This window comes from Haliotis asinina, chromosome 9 (genome assembly GCF_037392515.1).
Source record: "Haliotis asinina isolate JCU_RB_2024 chromosome 9, JCU_Hal_asi_v2, whole genome shotgun sequence".
Classification (NCBI taxonomy): Eukaryota; Metazoa; Mollusca; class Gastropoda; order Lepetellida; family Haliotidae; genus Haliotis; species Haliotis asinina.
The window spans coordinates 24360879-24378778 of NC_090288.1; the positions used below are offsets into that span (position 1 = coordinate 24360879).

General features: G+C 45.2%; 1 protein-coding gene across 1 annotated transcript in view; it reads left to right on the forward strand.

Moving 5' to 3' along the window:
• LOC137295791 (ciliary rootlet coiled-coil protein 2-like) overlaps positions 1–17900 on the forward strand; it is a 205512-nt gene that overhangs the window by 39615 nt on the left and 147997 nt on the right. The window contains exon 9 of the mRNA XM_067827340.1: positions 15976–16127. Coding sequence (XP_067683441.1) covers positions 15976–16127 — 152 coding nt within the window. The remainder of the gene's footprint in view (positions 1–15975; positions 16128–17900) is intronic.

The window sequence follows — 17900 nt, forward strand, 5'->3', positions numbered from 1 at the left end:
CTACCTGGGCCGAATCTTTCGTGGTCAAGGGTTCGGCTTCCTTGTAACGACTGGCTACGTCCACTACGGTTAAGGCATACTTGTACCTCTTGTCGTGGGGTAGGAACAGTAGGTCTGCCTGGTGAACGCTATTAGGTATGGTAATACCGAACCTCCTTCTAGGCACGTAGCGTGGTGCCGGCAAATAGATCTGCCACAGGGCTTGTTTTTCAAGCCACGCTTTGGCTTCCTCTGGGGGTACTCGCGCTATTTTAGCTAGCTTATCTACTGCGCTAGCTCCTTTCCAGTACCCACGCGGGCTGTAGTAAATAGCCTCAAATTTTTTCATGTCCATACGCGTATGTGTTTATCCCATCAATAGCTATCCAACGTTTCGTGTCCATAGGCGACAGGGACATCTTGTTTATAGTCAGTCCGTATATCTTATGCCCATCACTTCTAAGTGTGTTCATTTTATGCCTAAAGGTACGGGTCTTGAACAGGGCTTCCTTGAATCTGGCGTGTTTGATGTGTTGTTTCACCACATACTTCTTAACCCCCTTAGCCTTCCGGATCTCACTATTGTCGGCTTTCAGTATGGAGTACATCTTAGGTCTTAAACCTATGTACTCGGCTATGGGCGTGCCAGCACACTCGTCCTTCATCTTACCTAGGACCTTTTTATTTACAGTACTGTGTATGGTATGGGTCTTAGGGTAGTCGCTGGTGTCGTATAAATCGAGGTGTTTTTTCATGTCCTCGTACACGTCCTCGGTTCGAATCTCCATCAGCAGGGAATCCGTGTCAGTGTACAGCACTTCACACCTGTCACCGTACTGTTTCTTGAGCTCGTTGTAGTAAAAGTCGTACATCAGGTGTTTGGATAAATCGAGGATGCTCATCCCCACGTAAACAGGCCGGTTGAATTTTATGTGGCTTTTCTTCATGTGTAGGGCAACCAGGTTGTCTGTGAATATCTTACTACGGTTGAATGCCGGACTGGCTATCAATCTCCTGAGCTTGTCTTCCTCACTCGACCGAACCAGCTTCACGGTCACGCGTTTCCTCAGGTTCTCCATAGTCTTACCAAACACCGAGTTGTTCATGAGCTTGTAGAGATTTTTCTCAAAATCACTGGTGGCTTTTTTTCGTAGGTCTGTGTTCATTCTGATGTAGGGCTCCATCCATGGGCTCTGGTCGAACATGAGCACCCTGTGTATTTTGGTCAGCCTCATACCCAACGACAGGTACAGCTGTAGGTTGCGATAGTGAACGATGTACTTGGTCTTATTCATTAAGTTAGGCACGAGTTTTTCAACGTCTGTCACACGCCCACCTAACAAGTTATGTTGGTACTCAGACATCCAGTCTGGGTTAACTCTCATACGTTCGGGGGCCAGGGGGTAGCTGTTGTGCGATGTGTGTAATTCCTTGGTATACTCTAAGTCAACCTCGAGGATATACCCTTTGTTCGAATCTGGTGCAACCCCCATAACATCAACGTGGGGTACCCATTCGAATCCCCCTGTAGGTAGATACTGGCTCATGGCCCAGCCGTACAGGTTGTTTGCGTCGAGGTAGAGAATGTGATTGGTTGGCTTGTTAGGATCGTAACCTTTCACGTATTGATTATTTGCTTTCGCGTATCGTTTGGATGCCATGGAAATCCCACCTCGCAAGCCTTTCTCAATGAATAGGTGCATGTCGTAATCTGTGAGCAATTCCAAATTAACTCCGGTCTTTTTAAGCAAGGCGTCCCACGACAGACCTGGGCTGGTGTAATACCATGCGGGGTCGAGTTTATACTGCTTGAAACACGTCTGCCTAAACGTCTCAAACACGTCGGCTAACAGCAGTACATCTGTCCTCAAGTACAGGTCGTGATAATCACCCAGGTTCTTACAACCCAGTTTAATCCATCCGTTAGTCGCGTGCGAGTAATCATCTCGTGAGACGGACGCCTCATTCAGCTTGCTATAAAAGCAGTCAATAGGGGGTAGTCTGGTCTCGGTGAACTTGACCCAACTATCCATGTACTCATAGGGGTACACACCCTTCCTCATAAGCAGGGGTCTAGTCTCGGCGTCTGTGTATCGATCGGTGATAGGGAAGGTATTGTTGGCCTTGACCAGACTGTCGAGTGACGACAGGAGGAACTGAAACGAGTCAATGAACCTAAGTCCGTTTAAGCTGAAGGAGATGTATCTCTCCATGTTGTTGGGGATGCACGTTATATTACCATCGATTTTCGCGATGGCCTGCATGATCAAGTGTGAGTCGTACCCTCTCAAGTTGTGAAAGACAACGGGGATGTTTATTGTCTTAGGGTTGATTTTAAGCTTGGGGTTGCACGCGCTGTGAGCGGCGCCTCTATACTTACCAGTTATGTGGCAGTGATCTCTCACCGAATCACCGTTAAGTGGTGAGTCACACACGTGACAGTTAGTGCTACTAGCGTGAGGGAGCGATTCTATACAATGCATTCCTAATAATTTTTTCTTCCTCCTGCAAACACTTTAGAAACCTTTCAGCCGCGTCAGGGCCCCTATACACTACCGGAGCTTTCGTTTCCCCGTCACAACGGACGACAATGTATCCAAACCCACAGGCTTTATGCTCTTGTGTTTTGTGGGTAAAGCTACCACTGGGAGCCTCGCCGGCGGCACCACTGGGGGATTCCCCCACAACTAAGGCTTCGAAGTCGGCGTATATGATATAAGGCACAGACATTTGGTTCTTGTGGTTACCGAATTTTAGGATATTATCACCTTCCTTAGGCATGTCGACTCGTATGGCCGTCTGCCCCACACCTTGGCAATCCTCCCGGTGGGATTCTAATAAATCAGCTCGTGTGAAGCCATGTAGGCATCGTTCACAGAAGTGGGTCTTTTCTCTGTGTGCCGATTGGTCATACAACAGCCTGCTAAAGTGTTTTATCCATATGTAGTGATACTTGTCACCTCGCTGGATCATGAATATATTGATAACTTGGCGATCCTTCACTGGGCTGACCCTGTGTACTATTGTTGTGTTACCTTCGTGCCCAAAGACATTTATAGCCAGATTATTCTGTTTTTCTACTTTAGTGATCTGGGATATGGGGGTGGGTTCATCTATACCATCCCAGTTGAGCCCATCTTCCTGAGGATAATTAGAAGACCTGTTCGGATTAGTGCCAGCTGGAAATAAGGCTGACCTGATAGCTAACCTCAGGCAATCGTTTCCTCTATTCTTAACGTTTACTATGGCATGTTTGTTCCTATAGTAGGGAGGCAAGGCTAGGTATGACCTGCCTCTGAATGGCGCGTAGTTAGCTATGTCTAGATAGACATTATCGATTTTATCTACAGCCCACCTGGACCCCAAGTGTGTGTAGCGTTCTAGGTATTCTCGTATCTGCTGAAAACTGGTATCGATTGATGCGTCAATGGTCTCTGTATGTGTGACGACCTCTTGTTTACCTCGGAAGTAAGGCTGAACATATTCAGTGGTACTCCCAACCTGCTTATCGAGCGACATTTTCACTGTGATCTGAAACTTGATACTTCCTAGGTTATTTAGTTCCTGGTTGACCTTATCAGCTATCAGAGGCTTGATATCTGTAATGTCTATGTTTCTATCAACGTGCATGCGCCAACCTCTCAAATAGTTGCCTACAGCGCGCTCAGTGCGCACGAACTGTAGGTCAATAGCTCTATTCTGTCGTAATAATTCACAAGCTGTGGTTTTCTCATACGGGAATACCCGTCTAACCCCAAATCGTGTGCCTCGGCTTTCAGTTGTTTTACAGTGGGAACGGGGGCATGTGATAACAATTCGACTAACCCGGCTCTCCGCAGGTTTGAATAACCCGTGTATCCAAGCTGTTTTGCTTGAGCTTTTAATTGTTTTACCGTAGGAGGGGCTTCTAAACCTAGTAATCTCAACAATGCTGACTTCCGCATTCGAGAATACCCGATCACACCTCTCTGTTTTGCGACCCGCTTAAGCTCGCGTACAGTAGTCATAGTGTTTACACCTAACATAACCAATGTCTAATTGGGTCACAGTAAAGGGAGGTAACCCTTGATAAAAAATATGTGGTATATGAGTAAAATATTTATTTGGAGTCTATCTTGAGCAGTCGCCTACGTTCTTTTATGTAGTCCTTTTTATTCTCGTAGATGAGTTGATGTCTGACTACGTTCGCTCCGTGAGCTTTACATAGACAGTAGTGTCCTTTAACCCCGATACCACACACAGAACACGTGTAGTTAGGACTTCCCATATGGAAACAACAGAACCCCTGATTCCTGCATTTCCTACCACAGGCCTCGGTCTTCCCCATAAGTATGTATTCGCATCGGTATGGAGCGGGTCTCATGTTTACTTATATAGGTATTTAATTTAATTGCTTCGCAACCAACGCAGTAGCTGCTATACCCAACACTATGAAGCCCAGTTCACGATTCATTTGTCCCTTGGATGGTGTGTAGTACTGAGCGAGTGTGGGTTTATTGAGCGGTTCCAATCGTTTACCAGTTAGTAGGTAGTATTCTTTCATTGCTTCATCAACATCGTTGAATGTTTGAACGGCATGGTTTTCACGCTGGAGTTGTTCGTTAATAAAATCGATCCTCTGGAGGCGTTTTTTAGCGTACTCGGCCTGTGCCCTTTGTAAGTTCTCAGTAGCGAGATCGTGCCGCTTCCTTTCTTCCTGTATTTCAGCCGCGTGATCATCTCGTAGTTTCGAGAAGAGGAAATTACTCCCGGAAAATGCCAGGGCATTCACTAACGCCCCACCGACCATCATAGCTATCGTGGCCATCCTATATTTATTTCATTATATTATCAGGTATTATCCCTTGTTTTACTAGGATGTCTTTTGTGGCCATCGCCATACCAAGGTTCATTATGAGCATACCCATATCCTGCAGGTTGAAATCTAGCTTGATAGTTGGTTGTTTAAGCACCATTTTAGTCAACCGAGCGTACCCTACTGCTAGACTGGCGACCACTGTGGCGTGGTATGCGTCGTTGACGAACGTTTTCCCCTCAGACATTATGTATATATAAAAATATTTTAAATTATAACATGATATGCGGGTCGACAGTGGGGGTTACCTCACTGTTGGGGGGTACCACCTCACTGTGGGAGGGTACTCCCACGTATAACCATGTTATAACCATGGAAGCACCTACAGCCAACAACAGTCGGGGGTTGATAATTTTATGTTGGTTACACCACCGTTTTTTACCGGCAGCTACTCTCTTAGGATTCTTCTGCCTGGTTACTGTTTCCCTGGTCTCCACCGTCACCTCGGGAGGGGTTTCCCTCACTGGTTCCTGTGAGGGGGTCACTTCCGTCACCTCGGGAGCAGCATCCATCTATACTATTATTATTATTTTTTCTCTCAAATTGACAATGCTTTGCCGTGATAATCGCCGCCATCACTGGAGCCAACAACATACCATATTTGTGGTACAGCCCGCAGCTGATAGAACTCACGGCGTGTTCGATAAAAGGGTCTTTCTCGAGGTCCTCCCACAGGTAAAGTCGGCGCTCTGGTGGAATGGGAAGGAAGTATGATACAATACCGGTGTATATCTGGGTCATAGCCGATCCTATTGTCTTTGTCATTTCTGCTCCGAGCCGGGACTCGTATCTAGCGTACAGCTTATCGATTTCTTCGGCTGACATTTTGTGAATTTTATCCGGAGTGTAGTCTCCAAAGTAATGTTTGGCTTTGCCGCCAACAGCCAACGCCACCAGTTTCTCTCGCTTATCATCAGTGGGGGAACCCTCCACCAACAATTGTTCGAGCAATTCCTCACACTCCATCTTATAATATAACAAGTAAGATTTAGTTTTAACTATATAATACCCGATGCAGACAAAACACAGAGAAATGAAGGTTAAGTTGCACACGACAAACACTTCAAATATCATAGCTATACTTAGCATTTGCTTAGCTTTAGCTTAGCTTTGCTTAGCTTTGCTTAGCTTTGCTTAGCTTTGCTTAGCTTTGCTTAGCTTTGCTTAGCTTTGCTTAGCTTTAGCACACCCTATATGCTACTGGTTGGTCGGTCTTGAGCACGAGCTTAGCGTGTTTAGTTTCAGCGAGCTGTTTCTTCACCCGTTCCCGTTCTAATTTGCTCATCACATCGTTCTCTCTCAAACACTCCTCGAACGAATCCCTGTCCTTGCAGTGAAATAAGGCCACCCATCGCGTCTGCTCCCTGAGGTCTTTCAACACCGAGTTGAACTTCTGCGTTAGCACCCAGACGCTGTGATTTGCATGCCGGCCGGAGAAGGCCAGGTACGATAGCATGTCTCTCTTATCTCGCGTTATCTCGCGATTAGCGCTGCAGTCGTCCAGTATAAACAGCGTCGGTTCCCCTTTAAATTTCTCGTGAAGAGCTTTCAACCAGTCCTGCAGGCGTGTTCCAGGGTCGATTTTGTGTACGTCCGGGTCCGTCATCACCCAAGGTCACGCGTACGTTTTATTCATGCTCAGAGTAGGGCACATGATAACGATGTTATCGAACACATCCTTGTAGTAACCCTCCAACATATCCAACACGAAAACGGTCTTCCCACAGCCAGTCTGCCCGCACACTATGGCGCAGTGTGGGTCAGTGGGTAGGTCAATAGATGGCTTGCACGAATCTCCCATTGTCTATATTAAGTTGCGCGTCCATAATAACGTACAGATATAATTTCAACTTACCAGCGGGTTGAGCCTTCTTAGTAATCTGGATGGTTATCCCTTCGCTGCCGTTATCTATACGGCGCCCGCTACCGTGCAGTTTATCATCATCCGTGGATCGCATGTCCAACCATAGGGCGTACTTGGTGGTCAGGTATTCACCGATCTGCACGGAGCCTAGGTCCAGGTCCTTTGTTATGTAATCCCCCAGTGGTAGCTTTTTTATCTCATCCCACTGCTGGTGTGGTCTCATACCATGACTGAACAGCTGGTTGGGCACGCCCTCGATGGTCACTTCCACCTTTTCAATCTCGGGGTTGAAAAACTTCTCGCTGTCCCTCCGGAATGGCTCGTAATCCTCCACGGGGAAGACCAGGATACCTTTCATCGATCGCGCCGGCACGTTCAGGTTGATATTCCACACAGTGTCGCTCTTATCTCGCACGACTGATCTATGCCTCAGTACGCGATCGTACAGGATAGCCATCTTCCCAGAGTACAGGCTTCGAACCTGCCTGGCCAGCTCCGGGCTAGTGACCATGTCGAACTCCAGAGAGATGTTGTCTATGGCATAACTGGCCTCATCACCGTTCGGCGTACGCACTACTTTGCTATAGTCGTTAAACGTGAGCTCGTATTCGAGCCTATCACCCAGCGCGGCCTGGTAAAACGGCGCGTGTCCCGTGAGCAACTCGAAGTCGAGCGGCACGCAGAATCGATTCCCGTATGCTCGAGCGATGGCCTTTTCACCGTCCGATAGCTTGTCTAGCTGGTCTGGCGTGAAGGCATATCCTATGCGCGACCGGGTTGATTTGCTGATACCCTGGTACACATCATTGACTCGTTCTCCCTCGCTTTTCCAGAGATCCCCGTAGCAGTGAAACACGTCGCTGTCGTCGATGCTCAGCACCTCGTTACCGCTGATCTTGACGGTCGTTTTCTTGATGATAGCTCGACCCACGTTCCGCACTAGTTCGCGTTTGTCGTTGTCAGAGGTCAACGTGATATTGAACGCCAGTCGAACAGTGCCTGGTACAATGAGGTCATTCTCACCAAGGTTTGGAAATCTAACCAGCAGAGTTTGATTCTGGTCTATCTTGCTGGGATTGTTGGTGATGGTCACCGACTGGCGCACGGCTCTGGCTCCTAATGGCTCTCTCAATCTTCTGAAAGGATCTAATTTTCTGCCGTACATTGTTATATATAAATGAAATATATTTTTAATACTAATGGATGAAGACATACCTATGGATGATATGTGGGACGATAGTGCCCAGGCATTCAATGATGACCAGGAGACCTCATTCTCAGGTGACGCACTCATGGAGGGCGCCGTCGACGATTATTACAACGCAGTTGAAAATAAATCCAAACTCAAGCCGTTGGGAAGGAACTATTCCAGGTTTACCCTCGATAGCAATGGCACGCTGCGTTTGAAGGCTCACCCGGAGATCGATCTAGTGCATAAACGCACGAGAGAACCGCTTGCTTTATCAACACTGAGCAGTCGACATGGGAGTAACTTTGTCCGCGATGAACTAGGCTTCATAGATTACGGTGGCGCGCGACCTAAGCAGTATCCTCTGAAGTTAGTTCAAAGTCTGGAAGGCATCAGGGACGCCACATCGGATCAAAACATGACTTATGATATTGAAAAGGTGTTGGCCGACTACAAGAACAAGCCCTTCCCGGGTCTCGAAATTACCTTTCGGGAACTGAAGGGGTTGGACCTGTTGATGCAAACCATTCGTGGTCAGCTCTGGAAAAGCACAGCCAAAATGAGTGAGATAGACGACCACATCGCCTATGAAAAGGAAAAACTCGGTGAAACTGAGGACGAGTCTATGAAAGCCACCATCGAGGAACGAATACGTAATTTGGAAGATGAAAGGCAGACCTGGTTGGAGACAGCGTCCGGCTACAAAGAAAAGCTTAGATCCCAGACCAACCGTGTGCGGGAAACCATCAATCAAGTTCTCCACCGAGACACCACGTTAGCAGACAGGATTCGGATATTATTCCGGGAGCAAGGGATCACCATCGCCAGCATTCTGACTGCATTGGGTTTCATCATATCAACCCTGGTGGTGTCACTGACAGGGGGTACCCCTGTGGGGCCTGCCGGCGGCAGAGTTCCCCCCACACCTGCTGGTGGTGTTAAAGACTGGATAAAAAAACTCGGGGAAGGCCTAGCTAAACTGGCTGGTAAAGCCGCCGAAGCCCTTCCCGGCATCCTGGGTAGCATCGTCTCGTGGTTGTTGGGCGCTCTGGCTAAAACTGCCATGTGGTTCAGTCAAAACCTGTGGGCAGCCATCGTCGCCGTGGCGGGTCTGGTGTACGTTAGCGGCTAAGAAATTTTTAACCAAATAAGCCCCAAAGCTACCCCACCAACCACCAGGGCCGTTTTACTATCAATATGATTGGAGGCCTGAATATTGGGGTGTGTGGGGGGTACCCCCACATGAACTTTAGACTCCGGGGGTGGCGCCACTATACCCGTTTCACGTGGTGGGATGTGTGGGATATAGGGGGTGTTAATATCGGGGTTGATACCCAACGTTTGATCCGCTGTGGCTATGACTATTTTGTTGTTATAACCCACCACTTTTTTTACTCTCAGTTGCATATCACTCGGAGCCATGTACAGCCCCACACCAAACACGTAATTGACTTTCGATCTGGCGTATTCTAACACGTTTTGGTAACGGTCGATGGCCCGCGGGAGATCAACTGGAGAATTGATAGCATCCTCAACGTTGGCAACGAACTGTTTCTGAGCGTCGTAAGCAGTTCCCTTACCGAGGATGTTGGAACGCGTCATCGACTGCGCACCCAACAGCGCCCACACGTACGTTCGAATCGAGTCGTTCAAGCGTATTGTACCAGCACGAGTGAATTCTTTCGATGTTTTTGAGATCATTTTAGTCCAGGCTTTGGCTGCATCAGGATTGGTTTGCTTTATACAGCTGACATGGATCTTTTCATTCGTTGTGGGGCCTGTAAATGTATGACGGTTTGGGTTGTATGAACCATCTTTAGAACCGGCCTGATATGTTCTGGACCTGTAGAAGTACACGAGAACTATACCGAGACCATGGTTCACACCAGGAAGGCGAAAGTCTTTATTCGTTGGAATCTCAAACTCCCCACAAACACGTTCATAAGTGCATTTATCATAGGGGTTATTCGTCATACTCCACGCTTTATCTTGGGGAAGAGGAGCACTTATTTCCTTCAATATTCGTCTCGTTTGATAATAAATATGAAACAAAATGACTGCCTTACTCTGTTCGTCTATACCGTAGTCTAGTGTCACACCCGACCCTGTCGTCGCACACCACACAGCAAAGTTGAGTTGGTTCTGCCAAAACTGCATTGGGTTTTGATTCCAGTTTACCACCGCCTGCGCGTTATTAACGGACACGATATAGTTTTCAAAGATATTAATAAAGGTTGTTTTAAACCCCGTACTACCTACCACCACGATTTTCAAGTGTGCTAAGTCCATATTATAATATATAATTTATATATTATAATATGTACATAACACTTCCAGGAATAACGAGCGGTGAGGCCGTTCAGCTAACGCACGCGATCGATAACACGTCAGGCCAACTCGAAGTCGCACTCTGCGATATCACCTACCTACCGCAATGGACTAACATCAACGCCAGCAACAATAAGCTGTTCGTCAGTGGAACTCGCAGTCAGATAACTGACGGCTACTACAGCGTGTGCTCTCTAAACGACGAGGTCTTCAAACCCCTGGGAGCCGAACTCAAGATGAACGACTCAAACGGTACAGTGGTGTTAATCAACAACGGAAGAACCTCATTGAGACTCGGCCGACCATTAGCGAGGATACTCGGTATGTCTCCTGACGAGATAAAACCAACAACAACCGTCACAGGCACGAAGTTACCCGACCTAGTACCGTACCGAGAGCTGTACATTCATCTCGGTCAGGTGAGCACAACGTACAACATTCAAGGAGGTCACCCTTCCACTATACTGAGAGCAGTGCCGGTGAAAACTGAGAAATACAACGACGGTAGAACCGAGTCGTTTTCACCACGTCAGTATAAGAGATTAACCCAGGGCAACATACCTGAGCTGATAATATCGGTGTTAGATATAAATCATAATCCTGTAAATATAGGATACCTCAGCTTAACGCTTCATGTAAAATGACCAGCGCACAAGGGCCCGGAGTGAAAAAATGCGTCAATATCGGGATCTCCGACCTTGGAGACACGCGCAGTTTCGACGCTCCCGGAGTAGATGGTAAATCGTACGCCTTGCAACTGAAAAACAACATTTACAAACGCGTTGAAGTCCCCTCCGGTGGAACCCTAAGTGATATAGTAGATACCACAAGAGCAAAAATCAACACTAAGTACGCCCTTGTCAACACCGGTAGTAACTGGATAATATACCCATCGTTCGGGGGTAAACTGTTCGACTTAGACGATATTGAGAGCACTACCGTCGCCCGAAACAAGCCATATATGCTCGTCTTCACCAAAGATGACAAGTGGGTGTTGTTACCCGATAACGACTGGTTTCTCAATATTAGGCTCGGCTCCCCTTACGTGTTCACTGATAACAAAGACAACCACCTAAACAAAGTCGTGAACAATGGAACCCTGCTCGTGGCTTACGTCCCAACTCAGAGACGTAGCGTAGTCGTCAGCCCACTCAACACTATGGCAGCCCACATGCTATCGAGTAAACCGACCATACAAAACGTGACATTACAGTTGGTGTCTGAATTCGAAGGCGTGGTCAGTATACTAGAGAGTCTACCGGCAAACTCAACACTGATCATCAAAGTATACCTAGGGGAACCATCGGGGAATGATGTCGAGATCGTGAAGGGAATCAAACTCGGGTGGGTGAAACGACACCAGTATCAAGTTTGCAACGTTTACGTGCGGGTGAGTGTCGGCTCCAACACCAGTCTGCAGGGGGTCAACGTGATCGTGGAAAACAAGATATCACTAACCAAGATCTTCCTGCCTGACAACATACACTTCATGGGTATGAAGTTCACCCCTGAATTATTATCAGAAAACCAGTTGGAAATTATATCGTAATAGTATAATAATGACCAGTCATCATCCCAACACTACGCTTAACGACCTAGGAGATACGGAGGGATTCGATCAGCCTGGTGAGGAAGACACCTTATATATCCTGCACTTCAAAGACAACGTGTACAGACAGGTGTCGTTATCAGATTTTAAAGAGCCCAAATGGCTGATCAACTTAACATTCGCCTCACCTTATATCACATTAAAAGAGGAGTTGGTCTCTAAGATTAGGAATAACGGTATCTGGCCCGGGGATTTCATTCCGGAGAGTGAATTATACATGATAACTATTGGTATCGAAAAAAATAGGTTAAAGTCTGTAAAAAAAAATAAATTAACATTTAGCAATAATGCTTATAGCAGATATCTTGATAGAATATTAGTCCCTTTCACACTCATCATAGAAGTCTTCTTTGGTTTAGACAATGAAAACACCTCAAGAGTACACCAATTTTTACCCGGGGTGTCAATACACTGGTTTGACGAACACCAAGACCAATATTGTCGTATTGTTATACAACAGGATCACACGGGTCCTATAAACCGCTTAATAAGCCTCAGTGGGGTTTTTATTACAACAGAAAGGTATATTAACCTCTCACCTATTACCCTGACTAATAGTCTAGATCTTGTAGACTTCAAATTCATTAATAGACTTTTAACTGAAACCCAATTAAAATATCTTTCAAAATATATATTATAGGATGGGTCTGTACCCAGTCGTAGAGGAAGTAGCGAAGACACTGGAAACCGTAGATGGGTTCCGCTTGAGGCAGTTATGTGATGTGAAACGCCAACTAGAACAAGACCGTGACACGCGGAAAGCACTATGTAAAAAGTACCATAGAGCTTTCAATATCGTGGACGGGGCTGACACTACCCTTATGGTAACCAGCATGGGACTAGGGGCGGCAGGCGTTGGGTTGTTAGCTACCATCGTGGCCGCACCTATAGTGCTAGGTATTGAAATAACAGCTGGGGTGGCAGGGTTGGCAGGGTTGGCGCTTAAGTTAGTATCACGCAGACTGCATCGTAAGGCATTGAAACACGACGAGATCAGGGTTCTGGCCGAAGCAAAGCTGAACACAGTGAGTGAGCGTATTTCCATGGCACTCTCTGACAGTAAGATCTCAGAAGAGGAGTTTCGTTCAATCCTCTCTGAACTCACAAAATATAACGGAATGAAACAAGATATTCGATCCAAGTCTCGTAAGTCTGCTATCAGCGAGGACGAGAAAAAAAAGTAGTTAGAACAGGGGATACAAAAAGCCCAGCAAGCCTTTATTACGAACACCAAAGTGATCGTAGGCGGTTCACGTTAAACTGTTTCATTGATATAAACGTGACATAGGCACAGTGTTACCTCCAACACACGTTAAGTAGTAGGGGTAATAGTAGCAAGAGCTAAGGGCCCAACCAAAGCCTTATTTAGTAAATAAGGCTTTGTAGAGACTTTTCTTGAAAGTGTTTTAAAACCCCCATTGTATATACTACTCACTGCTACATCAAGGCAGGCACCTCCACTTCTACATTGAGATAAGTACTTTCACTGCTACACCAAGGCAGGCACCTCCACTTCTACATTGAGATAAGTACTTCCACTGCTACACCAAGGCAGGCACCTCCACTTCTACATTGAGATAAGTACTTCCACTGCTACACCAAGGTAGGCCCCTCCACTTCTACACTGAGATAAGTACCTCCACTGCTACACCAAGGTAGGCACCTCCACTACAACACCAAGGTAAGCACCTCCACTGCTACATCACAGTAAGCACCTCCACTGCTAAACCAAGGTAAGTAGCCTTGTCAACCATTATGCTACATTTTTAGCAAACCCAAAGCCTGTGGGAAGCCAATGAGAGAAGCTTCACTACTTTCCAGTTTGTGCAAAGTACAAACTCAATATCATCTACACATGATTGTGATATTAGGTAATTGTAAAGGGTTCTATAAGACATCTACACATTTGTTCAAATCTGGGTAAATTGCACCTAGGTGTATTTTTTAGTATTTGTCGAACCCCACCATCCCATAGCTGTGTTGGCAGTATCCCATGACAGTCCCACATATTATTGGAGTTTTGCAGTATCATGTCTCTGTACAGCATGTGCCATTGTCTTTGACTCATCTTTCATTGATATGCATGGGAAGGTATTGCTTTTACATCAAAACAGACTTTGTAAGGTATGTAATATCAGTGAAGATGTCTACCAAGTCCTTCATCAAGAGACAATCTTTGAATGACATACTGATGTATAGAAAAGGACTTACAGGACCTGTATAAACCTAAAATATGCTTCTCACTATATATTAGGTCATCTCTTGTTTTCCCAGAATAACTGCATTTGAGGATTTTGTTTTGGAGAGACAGGTTTTACTGTTCGCTAGAAAGACCACTTCCTAGGTTTCACTTTGCTAGAAAGACCGCTTCCCAGGTTTTACTTTTCCCTACTTTATGTGAACATCAACATTCAAATGATACATGAATGTCTGAAATCAGTTGAAAAATATCGTTCAAGATTTAACTCACATTACAACCGTTTTCTGTAGCAGGATTGGAACCACAACTCTCACATTTGTAGGCAGACGCTCTACCGCAAGACCACCATACCAACGAAGGTGGTGGGGTTAAATTATCTACTTATAGTTACTGTCATAAAATTGATTTTACATGCACTTCAGTTATTGTTATGTAGCTTCGTTGAATGTTCGTCTACATTGTAATTACCCATCACTGACAGTATATACGTTACAGAAAACACTTCTCTTCGGTTTTGGTCCTCCACCCCTCAGGATTTCCTTCCCCTTCTGGTTTTACATTGTCTACCAAAACCTCGGAGGCGTGTCTTCTCCTATACAAATCTTCATGTCCCATCAATCCTGTTTTGACATGGATCATTTGGATCCCAAAGAGGTTACTTGTCATATCTTCCTACGAACCTCTGTTCTAATGCGACCATATTTGCTGGTTCTCATAAAATCCTCTAGCGGCAAATAATTGCAACTCGAATTATCTCCCTTATTTCTATCCAATAAGAATGCATGACACACCACCTTACATCTAGCTTGACTAACCTAAGCAAGTTGATGACTTGTGTTGATGTGACACACAAGTTTAATGGCTAGCTTGTCTGTTGTCAACAAGAACAACTGAGACGCCATTGAATCGCCATTTAACTGATGTGCTCTATCTAGAAGAAACATTGTGCCTCGTGTTGGGGAAGAGGTTCTAGTTTTCCCAATGCATACAGAATTACCAAGGCCTTATGAATGATTATTTTTGAAAGAATGTCGCTGATCGCACAACTAAAGCAGATGGCAAACAATCACGAATCTAGAACCCTCGCACCATGAAAGAGGCGTATTAGAACAGAGGTTTGTAGGAAGATATGACAAGTAACCTATGTGGGAAGAGAATGAGAAGAGATAAAAATGTTGAATATCAATAGTGCATAGATAATATCTCTGATCATCTGATTTGACCATCTTGCTGGAGCATCTGTTTTGGTGGGTGAGCATGGCATGATACACTGGGACACTGGCATGATAGGTATGACAATTGTGTTGGCATGTGGATCAGGTGGTAGTGTAGTAGTCAACTGCTTGAATACACAACACTACATGTTTAACTGATAACTATCACTTACTGCACATAGGACAAATGGTGTGAATTGGAAGGAAAACTGTAATAAGTACCAATGATGGTAGAATGTCTTCTGTAAGATGGACAAAGTCACACACAGCACCTTTGAAGGATACCATTTAATCATTTAATCAGTTCTACAGCATGATGGGCGAAAACTTACTCACTTGTCTTATGGTGCTTATTTTCACTAAATACCAGGTACATTTTTGGGTAGGTTCTGACATCTTTGCTTTTTGGCACTGTTAGAGTCTACACTGAAACATGGCACTCATTGCAGTAAAGAAGTTTACTGTCCATAGATTTTGGTTTCCTTAAGTTAAGTTTCAGTTGTATGGCTCAGTTAGGATGGCTGACTATGATAATAAATAGCTACTGCACTCAGCACTTCAGTAGTCAGTTATATTTAAAGTGTCACATCACATGTGAAAATGATGAAGGGGCTTTGTCAATGTACAAACGGATTGTTTCTCAGACATACGACTGAAGATGCTTAAAGACAAGATGTGCTTGCATCTGTCCATAGCTGATTTCAGTTACTGTCTGTGACATGCATGATGTGTTACAGGAGTGGGCCTGTACTGGGCTGAGCGAGAGGCCAAGCTACAACAGGCCATTACTAACCCCACTGACAGAGAGATTGCTGCCACTATATTGGCTGATCTACAGCATTCTCAAGAGATTGAATTCCAGATCAAGTTGTCAGATCTACACAATAAGGTAAAGCACCCAAAGAACATGGGAAAATATGTTTTCAGTTTCAGTTTGATTTTTAACAGTGAAGACATTTACAACCTGATTCTTTGTGTAACAATGATTTACAGAATTATTGAAAGAAAAGGCAATTCATAATTCAAACATAGGGAGGTTTTCTTAACCAAAATTACATGGAAGAAGTTGTCTGCTACTAATGTGATGCAGCGAAATGCCAAGAGGCAGTCCTAGTGATAGCACAATGATCAGTCATTGCAAGGATCAAGGTTATCAATGTTGTTTGAGGAAAGCATCTGTTTTTCACTTGAAGTTCCATGAAACAAGGTGAGGATGTAATGAATAAAAGGCCATAAAGGACCAACCTAAAAGACAAAGATCACATGCCATTTATAGCTGAAAATGTTTGCCATATTTTGTCTGATAAGATAGAGTTGTTTTGTGGCATTTGTTTTGTTTGAAAACCTAAGTTATGACTGGTAAAAAGTGACAGTCTCATGTCAGTAGTATGTGGTCATGCGACATGTCCTAGGAAGGCCCTATTCCCTACAGACCTCTTATCCAGCAAGTCCCATGAAATGATAAATTTTATGGTTCATGAACATTCCTGGAATTGTGCAAAGTTTCTGGTTCAGTTTGTGATGCTCTACAATTAAGTTACGATACAGGTATGATGTAGCTATGAATATTCATGGAATTTACACACAAATATTGTCAAGAATTCAGTATGATTCAAAATTACAAATACTGCATGAACATTAGGAAGAAGTTACAAATCAGTTAAGAACAAGTCAGGTACAAATAAATTGATTTGTGACTATTTTTCACAATTTGTGGGAGATGCTGACATCCGTGTTTGGATATCAGTTCCAAAATTGATGTTCAGCAAAGAGCAGCTCTTATATTGCTCCTGGAACTTCTGTATCAACACCAGCTGCTAATTGGTTGATTGCTAGAAGATTGCTTTGACCAAGGTGGGTTAGACCGTGTCTGACACCTTCCAGTGTGACTTCTGATGTGGCTGCAGCAACAATGGTATGGTATATAGGAAGCCTGTCAGGCTATCACACAGTAGCTGAAAGATGAAGTCATGCCACTGCCAGGTACCCAGGAGGACTGGACGGTCATTGCCCAGCAGTTACAAGAGTGGTAGAATGTTCCTCATATCCTGGGGGCCTTGGATGGCAAGTGTAAAGCCATCAAAAACCCACATAACTCTGGAGGTTCTGGAAAGCATGCCAATATTCCACGAACTCAGATGTCAGGCACAGCAGCCACTTTGCAGAATCTGAAACAGATTCTCCAGATGGTTCCTGCAGGTGTGCAGCTCTTGGACTTGGGCAGGGACCCCCATTGCCCTACGTCTGGCCTTCCCTTTGCTGGACACAATCATGGTCAAACTCCTGGGAATGGTGGTGGATGATGTGGTTGTCACTGGATACTGGGGCCCGTTTTCCCAGAACTCATTGTTCCTGGATGGTGGTGGTGCCACTCTGGAAGCTCTGGACTGTGGTGGGTGACATGGGCATTAGGAACTGGAATCTGGTTTATATCTGCTGTTGGTGGTCTGTCATCTCAACAGCTGCCTGCCCTCTTTCCTTCCTCCTGAGTTCTGGTATGGATACTCAAAAAAATGCCTTCACCTTCTTCTCCATCTTCATCTTCTCCCTCTTCCCAGGTTCTCTTCCCTCTCCCCTTGCCTGCAACACTTCTTGACATTTTGCTGATTTGTGGATTTGTGGCAAATCTCAGCAGCTAAGATCTAAAAAAGATCACATTTTC